The 17,658-nt window shown below is 40.9% G+C and overlaps 1 protein-coding gene across 1 annotated transcript in view; it reads left to right on the top strand.

Annotated features, from left to right (window-relative positions):
• The first annotated feature begins 261 nt into the window (after nt 1–261).
• LOC108938643 (endoglin-like) overlaps nt 262–17,658 on the top strand; it is a 28,899-nt gene continuing 11,502 nt past the window's right edge. The window contains exons 1-4 of the mRNA XM_018759433.2: nt 262–391; nt 1,742–1,964; nt 10,854–11,014; nt 16,896–17,006. Of these exons, the coding sequence (XP_018614949.2) occupies nt 1,910–1,964; nt 10,854–11,014; nt 16,896–17,006 (327 nt within the window). The 5' untranslated portion in view covers nt 262–391; nt 1,742–1,909. The remainder of the gene's footprint in view (nt 392–1,741; nt 1,965–10,853; nt 11,015–16,895; nt 17,007–17,658) is intronic.

The following is a 17,658-nucleotide window of genomic DNA, read 5'->3' as shown; positions in this document are numbered from 1 at the left end:
ATGAAATGACATGATATATAGGCCAGAAAATGAAAATGCGTTAAAAAGTTAGTGAACCTGTGACCTGTTTTAGTGCATTGAAACATGATTAATAACCTGCAGCTCACAAATTAGTTCAGCTCCACAACTGAACGAGAAGCGCAGTTTTAGCGTCAGCGCTTCTCGTACCCCTTTTGTACTGTAGCGTCCGGTGTGCTGCGGGTCCTGACCGCCTCTGACGCCGGACTGCTGGCGTCAGTGGGAGTGGTAATACCAGGGTAAGTAAGGGAACGGTGCTGAGCGCTCGCTCCCGCTCAGTCCACTCGCGGCACCGCACGAGAGCCGGCGGAGTTGCTCCTCCCGTCCCCGTCCCCGTCCTCGCGCCGACCCCGAGGACCTTCCGTCTCCGCACGTGAGTGTCTCAGCTCCTTTCGAACGCGTCCTCCTTTCTTTCTGGTTTTTAAACAAACCTGGCTTCGCGACCCCGGCGTCTGGTTGTCAGTGTCATGCGTCGCGAGCGCCTTAGTTCTTAGCCTCACGTCATCACACATCTGGACGCGTCCTTTTTTGAAAACGCTCTCGGCGCAGTCAGTGACGTGTTTAGATTTGCTTGTGGAACGTGAGGAAGGAATATCGTTCAGGGTCTCCTCCTAGTCGCCGCCACACAGTGAGTGGCCCTGGTTTCGCTTTCAGACTCAGAGGAAACTTGGCGGATGTCTTGTCAGTTCGAGGCACGTGCACCGCCCGTGCCTTCTTTCGCTCGCGATCGAGCGAGTTACGAAAAATGTCCACATGACACATGGTCTGTCCCTCCATCCGTCATGTCATGACGCGGCTTTCGTGCTCTCATCGAAGCAGTAGGCATCCAGCTTTGTACACCTTTATGTGTTCATAAAAAAGTTATGATGTATCAGATATATCCCCGTTATGAGGATATTCAGCTGCTCGCCCATATATTTCATCCAATCTGACAAATGAAAGGTTGTAGATGATGTACGTGTAGGCAACTGTATTCAGTCCACTTCTGCCCAGAATAAACTTATCTGCATTGAATATTGTGCTTATAAGAACGCAGAACTGTCTGAAGTACAGTCGGTCGGTCAACAGGCTATAGGTCACTTTATTTATTTATTCTGACCTTAAAGAAGGAGAAGAAAAAAGAAATAAAGAATAATAATGTCATCAATCATTTTACCATCTCTGTTGCCCCAGATGTTTGTTCTGAAATCTTTGTAAGTCTGTTAAGAGGGATTCAAAGTGATCGGTTGGGTTGTTTCTTCATTTATAATCGGGGCTCAGGGTCAAGAATCTTGTCCTGATGGGATTTCACCCCTTGGAATATTAACGTTCATAAATAGCACAGATTTGCCATCGCAGTTCTGCTGACTGAAGATACATCATTATAAGTTAATATACTCGCGTAGAGTCTATTTTATGGGATGTATATGTATAAAATGCTCTCGCTCAGTGAAGTCGGCTGGATCACTTACTGGTGAATTCCTTTGTGTGTAAGTCATACTGAAAAGTTTGCTCTTTGTTTTCAGTCCTCATTGTTGTTTGCAGGACTCATCAGTGAATAATGTTGCCTGCAATGTTCACTCAAGTGTCCTTAGTCCCCCCTATGCTTGAGTATATCCCAATTTGACAATAGCTGAGCTGCATTCCCCCAACACCTTACAGTTTACAACACCCCAATGTGAAAATAAGTTCTCAGTGAAAAAAAGAGTCACCGAGACCATTTGCAATGTTTCTCCTCTGATAGCTCATACCCCAAGACAAATCAAGGCTGGATTTGTGTGGCCACTCCTCTGAAACGGAAGCACCTCAACAGCCGTCATCACACTGCCACCCAAAAGGGCTCATCCGTCTTCCAGCTGACCTCCTGGACACCGGTTAAGGGATCCCCAAGGAAAAAGCCATTTACCTAGAGATGGACTGCACTGCTGCTGTCCTGTTCCTGATGCTCCTCAGCAAAGTGAGCTCAGGTGAGGTTGTTCTGGCATAGGTTCTATCCTTTCTGAATGCTTTGTCTTTCTGGAAAGTACTCAAATTAGTCAGTAAAGGAAGTTAAAAGAGTTAAAATTAGTCAAGGAATGCTACATAGTTGACTGTAACAATAAGTCTGTTGTAACTGGCATTAGAAATGAGAATTTGTGGTGAAGTTGAGGTCGAAAGGTTGTTTTGTGACACCATCACTTGTGTGATGTTTTCTGATGACTTCAGTATGCCACCATTTACCATAATATGAACGATGTGAAAAGTATGTACATCAGTATAGCTAAAATGCCAGTAGACTGATTTGAACTCTTTTAACTCACTTTTTGACAGAAACGTACATGACATTTATTTATCTCCTAGCCAAGAGTGAGGCTACTAGCTTAGAACAGTAACAAACATAGAGTAGTGCCATGCAGAATATTTAATACACTGTGTATTGTTAGATCAGATGATATTGAAGATAAAAATTCTATAGTGTAAAAAAACTATGTATTGGTTAACAGTTAATGTGTTGCACAATGTATTGCACAGTGCACAGCCTGATTTCAAGGGCATGTGTTTTAATACACTTAACATATTGAAAACACTTGCATATGGGGAAATTGGGAAATAATAATAATAATAATAGTAATAATCTTCAGCATAACAGTCTTCATCATTATATGTTATCACTGGGTACCCTTTCTTTGGATCAGTGTCATAATTTTCTATTGAAATATTTGACATTTCTTTTAAAGTGTCCTGCTATTTTACGGTTTAGCGTTAATAAGCATTCTGGCATCAGAGATTTTTTTCCGATATAAGAACCGGTGATCAAACTACATTATCCGGCATCAACTGCAGCTGAGAAGTGCTGTTCCTCCTACGTAGCAGTCCTCCTATCTGCTTGTCAGCACTTACTGCAATGCTGAGTAAAGACCCACCACCCCCTGGGTACCATGGGCAGGAGGAAAAGCACAAAAGCTATTACCAGTTCTCTGAAAGGGAGCGAGAGAACTGAAAGGGGATTTAAAGTCATCTTGGCCTGGGGAGACCCAAAGAAACATTACTCCCAAGGAAGCAAGATGGGGAGGACAATTATGTAACATTATGATAATTTAGCGGCATAAGAGGCAGAGAAGGTTTCGCTGCTGGAGAGAGGGGGAGAAGTTTGGATGAAGGCCCTCTTAGGTCTGAAAGGAGAATAACAATTGGAAGGGAAAAAAAAAAAGGTAAATACAGTGAAGTCTAAATAAGCCACTTCCTCACACTACACTGGCAGCCCGACAGACTGGGTGGTAGGCAGGGAGACCTACTGACGCGACCACTTGCCGTCCTGGGAGAACGATTTCTATCTCACAGTCGCCATTAACAATCAGCTTTCTTTCTTCCATTCCTTCTCTTAAAAGCTGTGTTCTTTTTCTTTTTCGCTTAGTTCCTGCTGTATTTGACAATGTATCTTTAAAAAAACTTTTTAAAAACCTTTAAATTTATTAATCCAATATATTAATATGTTCTGAAAATGATCATTCTAAAAGAAATGGCATCACCAAACTTATACATTTTTTTTTGTAGAAAAAACTGAACTGTTGTGTTGTAGCTTACAAAATATCATTTGAGATGTAAATGTAATGTAAGGTGGGGGCTGTTTTTGAGTCCTTCAGAAAGGCACCTATTAGAAGTAAAATTGTTTCACTAAAACACACACACACTGGCTGAAACTGCTTGTTCGGAAGGGGGTCGTGGCAAACCGGAGCCTAACCCGGCAACACAGGGCGCACGGCTCGGTGGGAGGGGACACACAGAGGACGGGACGCCAGTCTGTCGCAAGGCACCCCAGGCAGGAATCGAACCCCAGACCCCCCAGAAAGCAGGACCCGGCCAAACCCGCTGTGCCACTGCGACGCCACGCACCCCCTTTTACTAAAAGAGAATAAATTAAAACTACTTTATTAAACTGAAATTACTTTATTAATTTAACGAAGCAAATTAATCTCGAGTAATAAGTAAACATTAAATTTGCAGTTGTATACCTTTCCAAGTGTAGAAGCCTGGCGACTCGGGACACTGGTCATTTTCATTCTGGGACATCTCCAGTGAAGATAATGATTTTATTACACTGATTTCAGTGCCCTTATTCTCGGTCTTCAAAAACGGCGATACAGCCATTGCGGTATATATGCGTTGCGGTCGTGGGATGATTTTTATGGAGAAACTGAAACGGGAGAGGCTCCGGTGGGGTCTTCCAAGGCAGCATTTGGCCGCGCTCTGCTCATTGTCGCTCGGGGGTCCGCGGCCACATCGACTGTGCGGCAGAGCTCTGGCTGTGCCCGCTGGCAGCCTGGCAGCGGTCTGCCTCTCTGGCAGCAGGCCCGGTGCCCAGGGCTCTCTGGCAGCAGACGGAGCCCTGAACGCCTCATTAGCGGTTTGCTGAGATAAACCCCACACTCGCGTGCACCCGCCAGCGGCCGGCATCTGCGCAAATAATGGTGTTGAGCAGCCTTATCGCTCTGTGAGGGGAGTCCCGCGACACAATTTCTTGGCTCCGGTCGTCCAGCAAACGTAGCCGGTGGGCATTCTCTGCTCTCAGAGGGATGGTGTTTGCAGCAGGGAGCACTGGAACTTGACAAGCTTAATAAGTGAAAGTATTACCTCCTTGCTGACCACTGTGGTTAGAGACCACTCGGTTTCCTCACCATCGGTTAAACTCGATATGCAAGGCTCCGTGTGGCCCCTCAAGCGGGACATTATGTGCATTTGTTAAGCGTTTTACGTGCCGTTTGTGTTTCGCCGTCGAACGTTTCATTCATGGGAATTATTATTCCTATAAATGGCTTAAAAGTCTGTTGGTTTTGCATCGCTGCTGAAAAGCAAGAAAATGGGTGTACGAACATAGAGCAACCCACAGAAACTTTATCAGCAATACTGGCACCGGACACGTTACCTTGCCAAGAAGGCGGAGAACAGAAAGAAAAAGAAAAGTAACCTTTTCATTTATTTTGTCCTGGAAGGTCCCTCCAAGTTCTTTAGCAAATGTTTTTGATTAAGTAGAGGCATTTTCACCAGCTGCGCTCTATTAGTTTTGGCTTGTTGCTTAAATCATTTACGGACATTTACTGGTGTTTTCCTAAGAACAGCTAAATTATTTGGCGTAAGGGTAAAAACTCCGTGGGTCGTATCGTCATGCGAACTCGACCAAGTGACTCAAAATTCACATGAATTCACTTCCATCGCTTCATACGCTCCCCTTCAGCAGAAGTTTTTTTTTTTTAATTTTTTAAATCGGTCTCAGGTGTGATGAGATTCTTGACAAATGGCCATAAACAGAAGCTCTGCAGAATCAAAGTTGCCGTGTATTCGTTTGTTTCTCGTTCGCACGTCATCCATTCCAGCACATCTTGGAGTGGGGGAATGCATCATTATAAATCTAGTTCAGTCCTTATCGTTCTTCTGCTACAGCACCCGATGAATGCCAGAAGTTATCTGATTCTCTGCAAAGCTTGACCTTAGCTGCAGTTCAGAGTGGGCATACTGGAATTTATTCCTCAACAACCCTTCACAATCTTCCTTACAATATTTTCAATGACATCTGGAACATCAGTAATACATCATAGAATCAAGAGCTCTGCCTGGTTGTTCAAAACGGACAAAATTAGCCTCGGAATGGCTGCATATTTAGGATTTCCAGCTCTATGATGCCAGCAGTCTGAATCCTAGTACAGATGGCCAAGGACCTCAGTACAAGTCCTTAAGTAGAAGGTAAAGCACATGCATTAACTTGCCAGGTCCAGGAGTGATAGTCTGAGCTACAGAGTGTGATAAAAGTTTAGTTCCCAGTTTAGTTCGCTTTGCTTCATCAATGAAAGCACAGATGTGGCCAGAAAATTTTCTTACTTAGATTGTTCCTTATGTTTACCGTATAAGTTTAATTTAGAAGGAGGGTACGTCAGCTGTCCTGTGGAACTGTGTGACTTTACAAACATCTTGTGAATAAGTCCTGCTAAATTATTTATACGTTTATGTAACACGCCTTTTCTTTTTTAGTTACTCAGAAAAAAACAAGTTTCTTTTTTGGAAGGGCAGTCAAATAATATCTAATTATAAATATGAATATTACATTGTACATCCCAAACTGAGCCCTAATATATCCTAATATTTGAGATATGTTCTGCTTCACACCCCATATGTGTTTATAACAAGGGTAGTGTGTACATTATTTTTTATTTATGTTTAATTCCAGCTATTGTTATTTTTATCAGTTATTCTTATCTGGCTTTGGTACTAAGGTGCCAATTGCTACAGTAGTTGTTTGTTCTCTAAAAGAAGACTCAATAAAGGAAGTCACTATTTCCAGGATATGGCTTTCTGCCTTTTGTTCAAAGAGATTTGATTCTACAGTTGATGATCTTAAAATGCAATTCATAAACTTGATGATGTACCAATCTTAGGATTTCCGTTTAAATATAAAATGAGAATACGCAGCTTCGGCAGGCGTTTTTACTCCTTCATTTTGCTTATTTTATTATAGTTTTTTCAAAACAAAGTATACAGTGTTACTGAGCACACATTGTTTTAGTGTTGTGCAGTTAGTGTTTACAGCTGATATTAACTTTGATACTAAACCCATCTTAAAAGTGTGTTGCTTTCATTGCGAAAAAATTTTGATTATGGAAAAAAAATCCATAAAACTAAATATTAGGCACGAAGCACAGTGCATTGAGCCTTTACCTTGCACTTGAAGGATGCAGGTTTGGATCTGTGCTCATGTGGCAGTACCCCTGAGCCGTACTTACCTTGATTTTATACAGTAAGAATTACTCAGCTATTTGGATGAGATACTCATTGTAAGTACATTGAAATTGTAAGTAATTTTGCAGGCAAGTCTCGGCATAATAAATAAAATTTCGGTTTTTAAGAAACTAGATTCTTTCTGTATCAAACGCGCCAGCTGTTTAAATCCATCATATTACTAATCGTTACTACTAATCACGGTACTAATTTGTTACTAATTTTGCTTTTTCTCATTTCTCATTATAACACTTACTTGTTGCGTGTCTCTTTGTTCTTCCTTGGCAGTATAGTAAATGTTTACTGTAAGGTGCTTAATTTAAGGTTAAAATTTAGCGTAGTTCATTTTGCATTTCGTTTTGTTTGTCAGGGGCACTTTGACCTTGTGTTAGAAATCTGTTCGCTGGCACACGGTTATTGTTAACTTAGCAAGAAAGAAAAAATAATGCTGCAATTAGACGCATCACTGAGTGTCCCACACTGTTGTGGGTTGAAGCTGTAGCCAGTATGATCTGGTGGGTTAATATAAAGAAGACGGACACACATGTAACGCCGACGCTCTTTTTTTCCCTCTTGGGAATTAACCCATAGTTTGGTGGAAAGCATCACCAGTTGGTAATTTGTGATTTGGCCTTGTTTATATCCCCCCATGGTCACGCCATTGCCCCTGCCGGGGTCTGCCGTCATCAACACGCTGTCTAAACAGGGCATTTCCTGTTACCCTTGGAGACAGGAAGTTGCGGAGCAGGCCAGGCCAAAGAGCCAGCAGACAACTGAGATACCAGACAGGAAAAAAAAAAAAGGCAATTTTCCAGCTTGCTTTGCTGCACATGGCCTGGGACTAACCATACGCCACAAGCTACAGAATAGCATAATATGTGGGTTTGAAACAAACAACATAGAAGATTTCAGTTTGCGCTGGACAATTAACGCAGCCGTTGCTCACACGACGGGGTTAATGATCGTGTGAACCCACCGCTTTAGACGAGGATTACGACGGGTTTAAATTACTATTATTTGTTTTGGAAAAAAAAAGTAGTATTTACAGTTTACGATGTGTGAGTGACAGAGAGTGTGTGTGTGTGTGTGTGTGTGTGTTCCACTGATGTATGGATGAGTGACCCAGTGTAAGTAGTGTATCTAGCAGTGTAAGTGTCGCACCCCCGGGAAAGAGCAGAGAGGCAACACCTGCGGCTGATTGAGGAAAACCGGGATAAAAGGAGCTCCAGGACCACGCCACAGCACGGATTCTCGCAAACGCCCTTGTGGTTTTGCAAGTCTCAGCAGCTTCATCGCGGTCTTCGCATCCTGCCCGATTCTCGTGTTCCTGGTTATTGACCCTCGCCTGTTTTTCCCGACTACCGAGTTCTGCTTTGCCCGTGTTACAAACGCCTACGCCTGAAAGACCTTCGCCTGTTTCTGACCTTGACTGTGTCCTGCCCTTCGTACCTGTTAAAGAGAACAAAACCAGCCTGCAATTGGGTCAATCACTTACATGTCTCTCTCCAGTCTGCCTGTCCTCAGCATGACAGTAAATCACCTTGGTGAATAAGGTGTGTGGGCTCATAATACTACATAGTGTTCATTGGAAGTTACTTTGGACAAAAGCATCTGCTAAGTAAATAAATGTAAACATAAACGTATTTGGCGGGGGGTGCAGTGGTGCAGTGGGTTGGACCGGGTCCTGTTCTCCAGTGGGTCTGGGGTTCGAGTCCCGCTTGGGGTGCCTTGCGATGGACTGGCGTCCCGTCCTGGGTGTGTCCCTTACGCCCTGTGTTGGTGGGTTGGCTCTGGTTCCCCACAACCCCGTATAGGACAAGCAGTTCAGAAAGTGTGTGTGTGTGTGTAAATGTATTTGTATCTTAGTTTTTTTCAAGAAAGCTCTTGTCTTAACCTAGTCCAGGGCAGCCTGTTATTTAAATGGTGGTTTTAATTTTGAAGAAGAATTAAAGACACATTTCTGCTAAAAGGCTCCTTTGCTGCAGCAGGTGTGGACATAGCCTGTTTTATCTAGGGTTTCAACACTCCCTTTTACCCATTTTAAACTGAGTTTTTATGGGATGCTGTTACAGCAGTCATCTGAGGGGGCTGTTTGTTAATTAATCAACAGTACTCATAAAAGGAAATGCTCTGCAGCACTGAGAGAAAACCTCTTACCCGTTTTAAAAGACAGCACTCGTCTCTACCAGTATCCACGGTATCTGAAATCCAGGAAGCCACTGTATGGCACTGGGGTTATATTGTCCCTTTCGGAAACCTGTCACTGGCAGAAACAAATTCAAAGTAACAGCGACTCGCTTTCTCATGTAAACTCTTTTCACCTATTGAGGAAGTGAAATAACTGTGTAGCAGGCAAAAATTCTGCCGCACTGATTTATAAACCCATTGTATGAAAATATGTATATGTCCGTAAGCCATTGTAGTAATTTTTTGTTGTAAAAGTAGTTTTTTGTTATATAAGAGCTGGAGGCATTATTATTATATTAATAACAAAACAGTAACTACATTTTTGTACATTGTGAAATGATCAGTTTTTATGGGAGTAAGTATAACTAACACCTGCAGAAATACTCATTTCAGTATATCTCATTGCTAAATATCCCGATTTACTTTTGGTATAATGATCACATTGTTTTCTTTGAATGGCGGGCGCGGTGGTGCAGCAGGTTTGGCCGGGGCCTGCTCTCTGGCGGGTCTGGGGTTTGAGTCCTGCTTGGGGTGCCTTGCGACGGACTGGCGTCTCGTCCTGGGTGTGTCCCTCTTGCACCCTGTGTTGCCCGGTTTGGCTCCGGTTCACCCCAACCCTGCTCAGGACGAGCGGTTTCAGACTGTGTGTGTGTTTTCTTTTATTCTGTTTTATCTACCTTCTGCTACGAATTGCCTATGAAGAATGGTGTTTCAAATATTTCTGAAAACAAGCAAACAAAACTTGGAAAGTATTGTCACTATAGCTTTGTGAAAAAATTTGATCCCCTGGATACAGAAGATAATCACTAATAATAACAATAATGACGTCCTTTTTTTACTACAAGGCAGTATGTTGATACTTTTTAACAAACAGTATAACCAAGGCACACAATTAGAAATTTTAGATGTTGTATGGAACTTCTGTGATATTAACAGTAACAATAGCACAATTTGAGCAAAACATTATAAATACAATTAACAGATGGATGGAATGGATTTCCCCTGATGACAATGTAGTCTTTCAGAATATTTTTTTTTAACTAAATATTTAGTCTTTCTCTGATGATATCAAAATAGTATCAGACTTATGTGAAAACAGGCAGACAGGCGGCATACGGTGCAGTCTAAATCTTTACACTCTTCTGCAGTGACGCTCACTGCTTGGTGCCATTGTGGGTCATAGATAAAAAGCCAGTCGGACCTTCCATCTTTGGTTGTACAGATGAATCCGGGGATGGCTTGGGGCCAAGCTGACAATTGCAAAGGAAATGACACCTGACCTTCACTTCCAAAGAAAAAAATGCCATTTACTTCTGGAGAATATTTATTGACTAGTAAAGAGAATTCTGTCAAGCTGAAAAGCTAAAAAAAATCCCAGGAAAAATTTAAAAGTTGAGTAAAATTATATAAAACAATTTCCTTATAATAATAATAATAATAATAGTCTATTTGATATACCTTAATATAATGCAGGCTGGAAAAGGTTTTGCCCTGGAATTCTTCTTCACATCAGAACAAAATCTTAATAATTTTAAAAGTGAATGCCTTTCCTGCAATCGTCAAATAGTAACAGCTGAAGCTGTTTGGGAAGAAAGGCGATTTTCAATAGTTTAGTATATGATAAATGCTGAATAGGACATATTTTGAATGGGGTTTTGAAGCCCACAGTACAAAGTTGTCACATTTTAAAATTTATTTTTGTTTTATGCTAGGCATGTGTCTTTTTAGGTCTCCTTTTACTTCTTATTTTTGCCCTTCCTATTGCACTTATTAACACTGAGGCCTGAATTACTTTTCCACGAGTTCGTCAGAAGTCGTACCCTACGGGAGTCATGTTTTAGTTCTGTATTCATCTTGAAGTCCTTCAGCAAAACATATTACTAATAGTCAAGTTGCAATGTGTACGTCTGCCCTAAACACAGAATCCATCACATGTGAGCCGAAGGAAGTATCAGAAGACGCCCAGAAAGAACTTATCCGTGTGGAACCAGGAGTGTCCCCTGGCTGCTGGAGCAAATTCTCTCTCGATGGCTTTGAGGTGCACATCTTGGACCTGGTGTTCAGCATCACAGACAGGTTTTCAGTAAGTCCCCTAATCTATTAATATCTAATTATATTAACCAACTCCCGAACAACTCACAGTACTTCATTAGACGTGCTCTATGTCCAGATTGATATATTTTGTGGTATGTTGCCTTCAGAATGTACCTTCTTGTCTTGATGTGTTGCAGTTTCAGCTTTGTGTTACTGAACAAAAACACATGACAATGAGTTTACTATTTTGTACTGCCTTATGTTGTCTCCATATCTGTTTGTTGCATTTTATTTAAGAACATATGGCAAAAGTGTACATGAAATGCTGTAATGAATTAGATTTTTAGGGCGGTTATGAGATTATGACTGTGATTAAGATGAAAATTTTGCTTGTTGATACTACTTTGGCTAACGTTTATGTTGGCTGGATGTTTGGCATATGAATCACAGCGGCTGAGGTCAGGATTAAGAACACTGATTCCATTGTGATAGAGTACACGTGTGTGACATCTTCTTTGTAAAGATAACAACAAACACATGCCGGATCTCCCCAGGGGCCAGTTTCCTCTGTGGGAGGGGGGATGAATACCTACAGCAGCATATAAACGTAACCGCTACTAGATCCTCTAGGGAAAAGTGGTATTTCCAGGGTAAACTGAACTTCAAAATATGTATCCTTATTGAAGAAACTTTATTAAGACAACATGAATATTTCCCGATACTGCCAGTGCTCACAAGATTGAGTTAATATAGAGTTAGGAGATTTTTCATAGGTTGGGGCAGCTGGTGGCATAGTGGTGAGAGCTGTCAGCTTTGGACCCAAAGGTCACAGGTTTGAGCCTCCAACTATAATACCCTTGAGCAAGGTGCTTATCCTAAAATTGTTCTGGTAAAAATTACCCAGCTGTATAAATTGGTAAATAACTGTAAGTAGCTTGATACTGTAAGTCACTTTGGAGAAAAGCTTCAATTAAATGAAGTAATGTAGTGTCAGTCTACATAATCCAGATTATTTTTTGCCCTCCATCAGAGTCCAAACGTGGCCTTTATGCAGTGTCTGAGAACGATGCTTGTGCTGTCAGTTTACGATTTTGTGCAGGTAATACTTATTTTTTTAATTTGTTAGAATGTTGTATAAGAGTAACCACAAGCAGAAACAACATTTTTGCTGTGGTTTAACAAATAATATGTCATGTAAATCATTTGCTAAATCTGAGCTACGAAAATTTGTATCCCTAAGGCCTTGTGGAGAAGTGTAAAAATGACTTGAAACTCCAGGTACATTTTACCACTTTTGAACAATGAAAACTACTCTGCATTTGGAAGCTCTTTGTGATTTCAGGAAAAAGCGACAAGTGGGTGAAACATACTTGCCAACAATTTCAGAGAAATTAGTTAAATAATGAAGCTTGTCGCTCGACTGAGACTGGTTGCTATTTCCTGGTTTTCTGTTTTCCTTTCCTCGAGTACCAGTTGGCTTATTTCTGAACAGTACACCAGCAAAGTGCTGTCTATGGTCATTGTCTCTTTCCTTCTTTTACCATCGCTTATGCATCACTAATTGTGCTCAGTTGTTCAGTGCTCTGTGTCACTGTGTTCATTGACTAAACTGCCATTTTTCCACTAAATGGCATTTCTTTTTTAACTAGAGGAAGTGCCTTGTTCAAAGGTACAAAAGCAGGGGGTAAGATTCAAAATCTGGGTCTTCTGAGTGCAAGGTGAAAGTGTTAACCACTACAATATTTGCATTGCTTGCATTATTACCTAGAGTAAGAACTGATGATATGTCATGCAGATTAATTCAACTATGCACAACTTTATGAATTAAAGTTGAACATGATGAAGAGCCTTAATTTAGGTGATTTGATTTTCTTCAGATGGGATTTAACAGAAATAAACAGGTGGAGCACAATAAAGCACATTTTACCGTCTTTCCAGAACTGCAGGCAAATAGTTTTAGCAGAAGCTATGCCTGATAAATTTGAAGTTCTGCAAGAAGACAGAAGACAGTGTCCATTTCCATATATGTGTGGGGGAGTGTTATGTGAGGACTGGGCTGGGTGGGAGTTGAGTTACAGCCAGCCAGTCATTGATGTCATAGTTATAGGCACTTTTTAACACTTTTTCCTCTTGGCATAATGCCTAGACTGGACTGTTGGAGCCGTCTTGGGTTACAGGAGGGTGAAAGAATAACTGGAAGCTGCTTTGCATCAGAAAATTCCCAAAAAAAGTGCAGTAGAAGAAAAAAATAGCCAAAAAAAAGGAAATCGATTGTATCTTGAAAAACCAGGGAACAAAAATAGCTAGAGTAAGTGTGTAGGGATTGCTACTTACTTTGTTGTCAGAATGAAGCGTTTATTAGGCAGAAAGAAGCAAAAGGACAACTACTGGTTGCTCCAGGCACTTTGGTGTGCAGCCGAATTGATTTTTGTTTCATGGCTTTCGTTGCTTCCGTACTCTTTAGAGAATCTTCTTACGTGAATTGATTCTTAATATAACATATAGCAACTGACTGAAACGGAGGGGTTGAGGACTAACCCATAAAGCTTTTAGAAGGCGGAAGTCTAAGATCTAATGTCAAACATCATTTAATTTAAGATATTCATTATGGTTTCTATGGTCTCTTTATAAGTATTTAAAACGGGGGGGGAAAAAAAAAAAACAGAACATACAGCAGGAGTCTGACTTCTTTGCTAGACTTCCTATGAATCAGTCTTCAGTGTTCCGTCAGCTTCCTGTCTATGAGACACATTCAAATAAAGCCTGTCTGCCGTTTGTTTAGTAACAGTCATCTGTAGAATTTCATCTGGTAGGAAGAAAGATTAAGTAAAACAAAAACATTTCTTAAAATAATTATTTTGACAGGAATATGATGAATGCAAGTGTAAACCTAAAGACTTAGACATTTTGTGAGCAAATTAAAGAATTAAACATTCCATTCCAGCTATATAAACAAAATTAACAAAAAAGATTAAATAATAATTTGAAGAGAAATCAATGCTCTGCGAACGGTTTAGAGTCCTCAGAAGTTTATTTACTTTGCACTGGGTCATGTCCACATCTTCATTGAACACCATTGACTGAAGCACATTTTGAGTTCATCTGCATACTGGAGGAGTTCAAGTCCTGGATTAAAAACATATCCGAAAAGCTGGAATTCTTGGCTTTCTGTGTCAGAGCGAATTCTGCTTTCAAATTAGGTTCGGGCTTGCTCAGTATGAAAAACTATTTGGACAGCACACTGTTTTTGAACAGCACAGACCAGACTTCCCAATTACGATGTCTTTAGTCTCTAAATTAAGCTGAATTATTGTGTAATAGTATAATGCGATGAGTGTAAAGTGAGTTTTAGTCGCAATAGGCATTCCTGCACTAAAATGAATTTATAACCTCCCTGAGAGCATTGAAGACAAAAACGAGATTTTGCCACACCTGCCGCAATCAGAGAAATTTTACTCTCGGTGTAGGCAGAGCCAACAGCTACAGAGGTGACTGACTTCTGGTAAGGACTGCGAACGTGGTGGTGGTACTGGCTTTATCTGTGGCATTCTGTCAGTGTCACTTAAACACTTGTTATGATCTGTTAATGAGTGCTGTTGCCATACACTGTGATCCTGCACAGCTGATAAAACTGGCCTCTGTTTACTGAAGGTTTATCTGCCTGCCGGGGGGGGTCTCTATGTTTGGAGGGGGGGTGTCTACTGAACTGCAAAGAAATAGCAGTCGCCTGCTGGATGACTGGAGCCACTCAGATTGGCTTGGCGACCTCCTGGAATGTAAGACAACATGGAATGTAAGCTGGCGAAGCAATAGAAACTTCAAAACATTCCTGTTCACATGCGATGCATTTCTCTCCCAAACAAAGCAGCCAACCAAACAGCGAACAGAAGGAATCCAGCGATGTAATGTGTTTTCATACAAATGTTTTCAATATGGTACCAGAAGTAGAGAGAAATATTAAATAGTGAAGGAATATACTTTTTGCGTCAAAGGAAAGTGAGAGATACATCTGGAAAGTTAAGTAGATCGGCGTATGTTTAGCAATATGTTTCTAATTTTCTGATCAACATGATGAATACACTTTTCTTACGCAGTATAAAATACGGAAATACTTAAACTTTTTTTTAAAATGATTTTTCAGAACAAAAAGTGTAATTTAGAAAACTCACGATGTGTACCTTAAGCGAAGTCCCTGTAACTATCATTAATAAGAATATATTGTTAGCCTTTTAATAAAAATAAAGAAAGTAAACGCATGGATTTATAGATGAAATGCACAAATCTGATAAACATACATACAGTAGTTATAAGGGAAAACAACACATGTAAGCAGAAGATTTTTAATATATGTCGCCGAAATGCGGGTTAGTAGATTTAAAATTTCACTCGTATTTTTTGTGAGTAAACTATAGTTACTGTTTCTAGTGAGAGACAATAGCGTATTTACTTGGTATTATATGTCACCCTGTTTGATCAGAAAAGATTTTACTTTGCTTAGATTGTTTACTTAGCCTATGTGAAATGTGTGAGCAATCACACCACATAAGGGCTGCGGTAGTCTGGAGCCTGTCCTGATAGCACAGGGTATTAAGAAATAGGGTAGAGCCTGATTGGGATTCCAGTCTATCATAGGGTAGCTGCACACACTGGGTAATTTAGCGTTACAAATTCTCCTGTAACATGTCTCTAAACTGTGGGAGGAAACCGGAGCACCCCAAGGAACACCACACAGACTGAAGTAGAACGTTCACACTCCACACAGATTGAGTTGGATTTAAGCCCATGGCTGAACAGTCCAGGAGAGGTGTGGTAGTAGTGGCACTGTGTTTCTTGCTGCGCCACTGTGCTTCCTCCTATGCAGATAAGACGAAATTAGTCTAAACTGCTGTTGTTGTTAGTATCACTAGTGAATTTTCACTGGTGGTGTTCACTCCAGTTATTATCAAATTCAGCTTAGTACCTTGAATACAGAAAAGGCACCCATCATATGGTATTCATCATTAAGAAATTAAGTTTTACGTGACTAAAAAGTAATTTTCCTTGGTATATATCAGAGTGTTCATATACATTAATATAGATTAAACACCTATATTTCCACAATACCTTTGTGTAATGTAGTGGTTAAGGACATCAACTTATAGCCTGAAGGTTGCTGATTCAAGCCCTGCTTTGAACAAAGAATTTGCAACTCAGCCAATTACTATTACTAAATTTCCCCAGTGAGAAATGATCAGCTCAATGAAGTGGTCACACAGAGAAAGCCGTGGGTACAAGTGTCAGTTAGACAACAAATTAATGATAATCTTGATGATACCATCCAATGCTATCTTTATATCAGGTATCAGAAGTTTTATCAGAAATGTCTCTATTTTGGAAAATACAGAGAGTGCGTCTTGACAGCGACAATCTTGAATAAAACTGTAGGATGTGTCATATCTATTTTTCGCAATGCTCTTTCTTAACAAAAGCTTATTTAATAGCAGTAGCTTTTAATTATTTGAGAAGTGTTTTGTGCCACGTTATATGAAGATAAGTTGTATGAAAATGCAAGGTAAGCTCAAAATCAGAAAATACAGGCAGGATATCAGTGCAATAAATTCAGGGGAAGGGCAGGTCAGTTCGGGAGCTCAATGTACTATAGCGAGATGCCATGGCCATGGATCCCCAACCCCGAGCATGCCCCCCCAGTGCGAAGTGATGTGTCCTGCATTTGTCTCTGGAGACAGGTCATGTTAGCACTGACATTCAGTACTATGCAATGGGAATGATTCATTTAGAGAAAAATAACCACAAGGCCCTCAGAAGATGACGCACTCATGCTCAGGGACGGAGCCCAGAGTGTACCAGTGCGTCATCAGGTTTATCATGGGGTTTTTTGAGGAAACATCATTAAGTTATTAATCATGGTGATATTGTTCTTTTTCTTTCAGATTTTGTCGCTCAATTTCTCTGCAGCTCATCCAGCCCACTTAATTCTTAACATCCAGAGCCAAACATCACTTTTTATTAGTGTTCATCACCACGAAAACATCAAGTTTTATGTAAGTATTTTGTGTGCTCATTTAATTATCAAAATTGTGTGTGTGTGTGTGTGTGTGTTAGTAAGTTGTTCATTTATTCATTGTCAATAACGAATTGTCCAGTGTAGGGCCACAGTAGTACGGAGCCTATTCTGGAAGCACAGGGATAGGGTATGAGGCAGGGTACAACCAAGATGAGATGCCAGTCCATTACAGGGCAACTACACAAGCACACAATACAGACAATTTCACCTCTTTTGACTGTGGGAGGAAACCCATGCGCATAATAGGTGAACATACAGTACAAAGTCTGTACAAACTGAGCCAAATTTGAACCAATGTCTGAACCCACAGCCCAGGGTAAAACTAGCCATACCTGCTGCAGCACCATGTTGCCTTTTTTTGGTCTAGTCATGCCCAAGATCCCGCATCTAAACCCCAGTGACAAAGCTTTTGGTTTCTGCAAAGAGGGTTACATGACATGACCAAACTGAAGGACATATGAACCCCACCATTTTGGGGCTCTGCTCTGGTTGGATCCAAGAAGAAGCTCAGAATGAGGGCCACCTTGCTGAAGACTGAAACCTGCTATTCTTGCATAGTGACAGCCATGACTCTATCTCATGTAGAAAATAATCTAAGGCTTTTAAGCTGCAAGCCAACCCTCTGGGGC

The sequence above is a fragment of the Scleropages formosus genome, chromosome 17 (assembly GCF_900964775.1).
Source record: "Scleropages formosus chromosome 17, fSclFor1.1, whole genome shotgun sequence".
Lineage (NCBI taxonomy): Eukaryota > Metazoa > Chordata > Actinopteri > Osteoglossiformes > Osteoglossidae > Scleropages > Scleropages formosus.
Note: the sequence above shows the minus strand (reverse complement) of the source record. Positions and strands in the feature narration are given on the sequence as shown.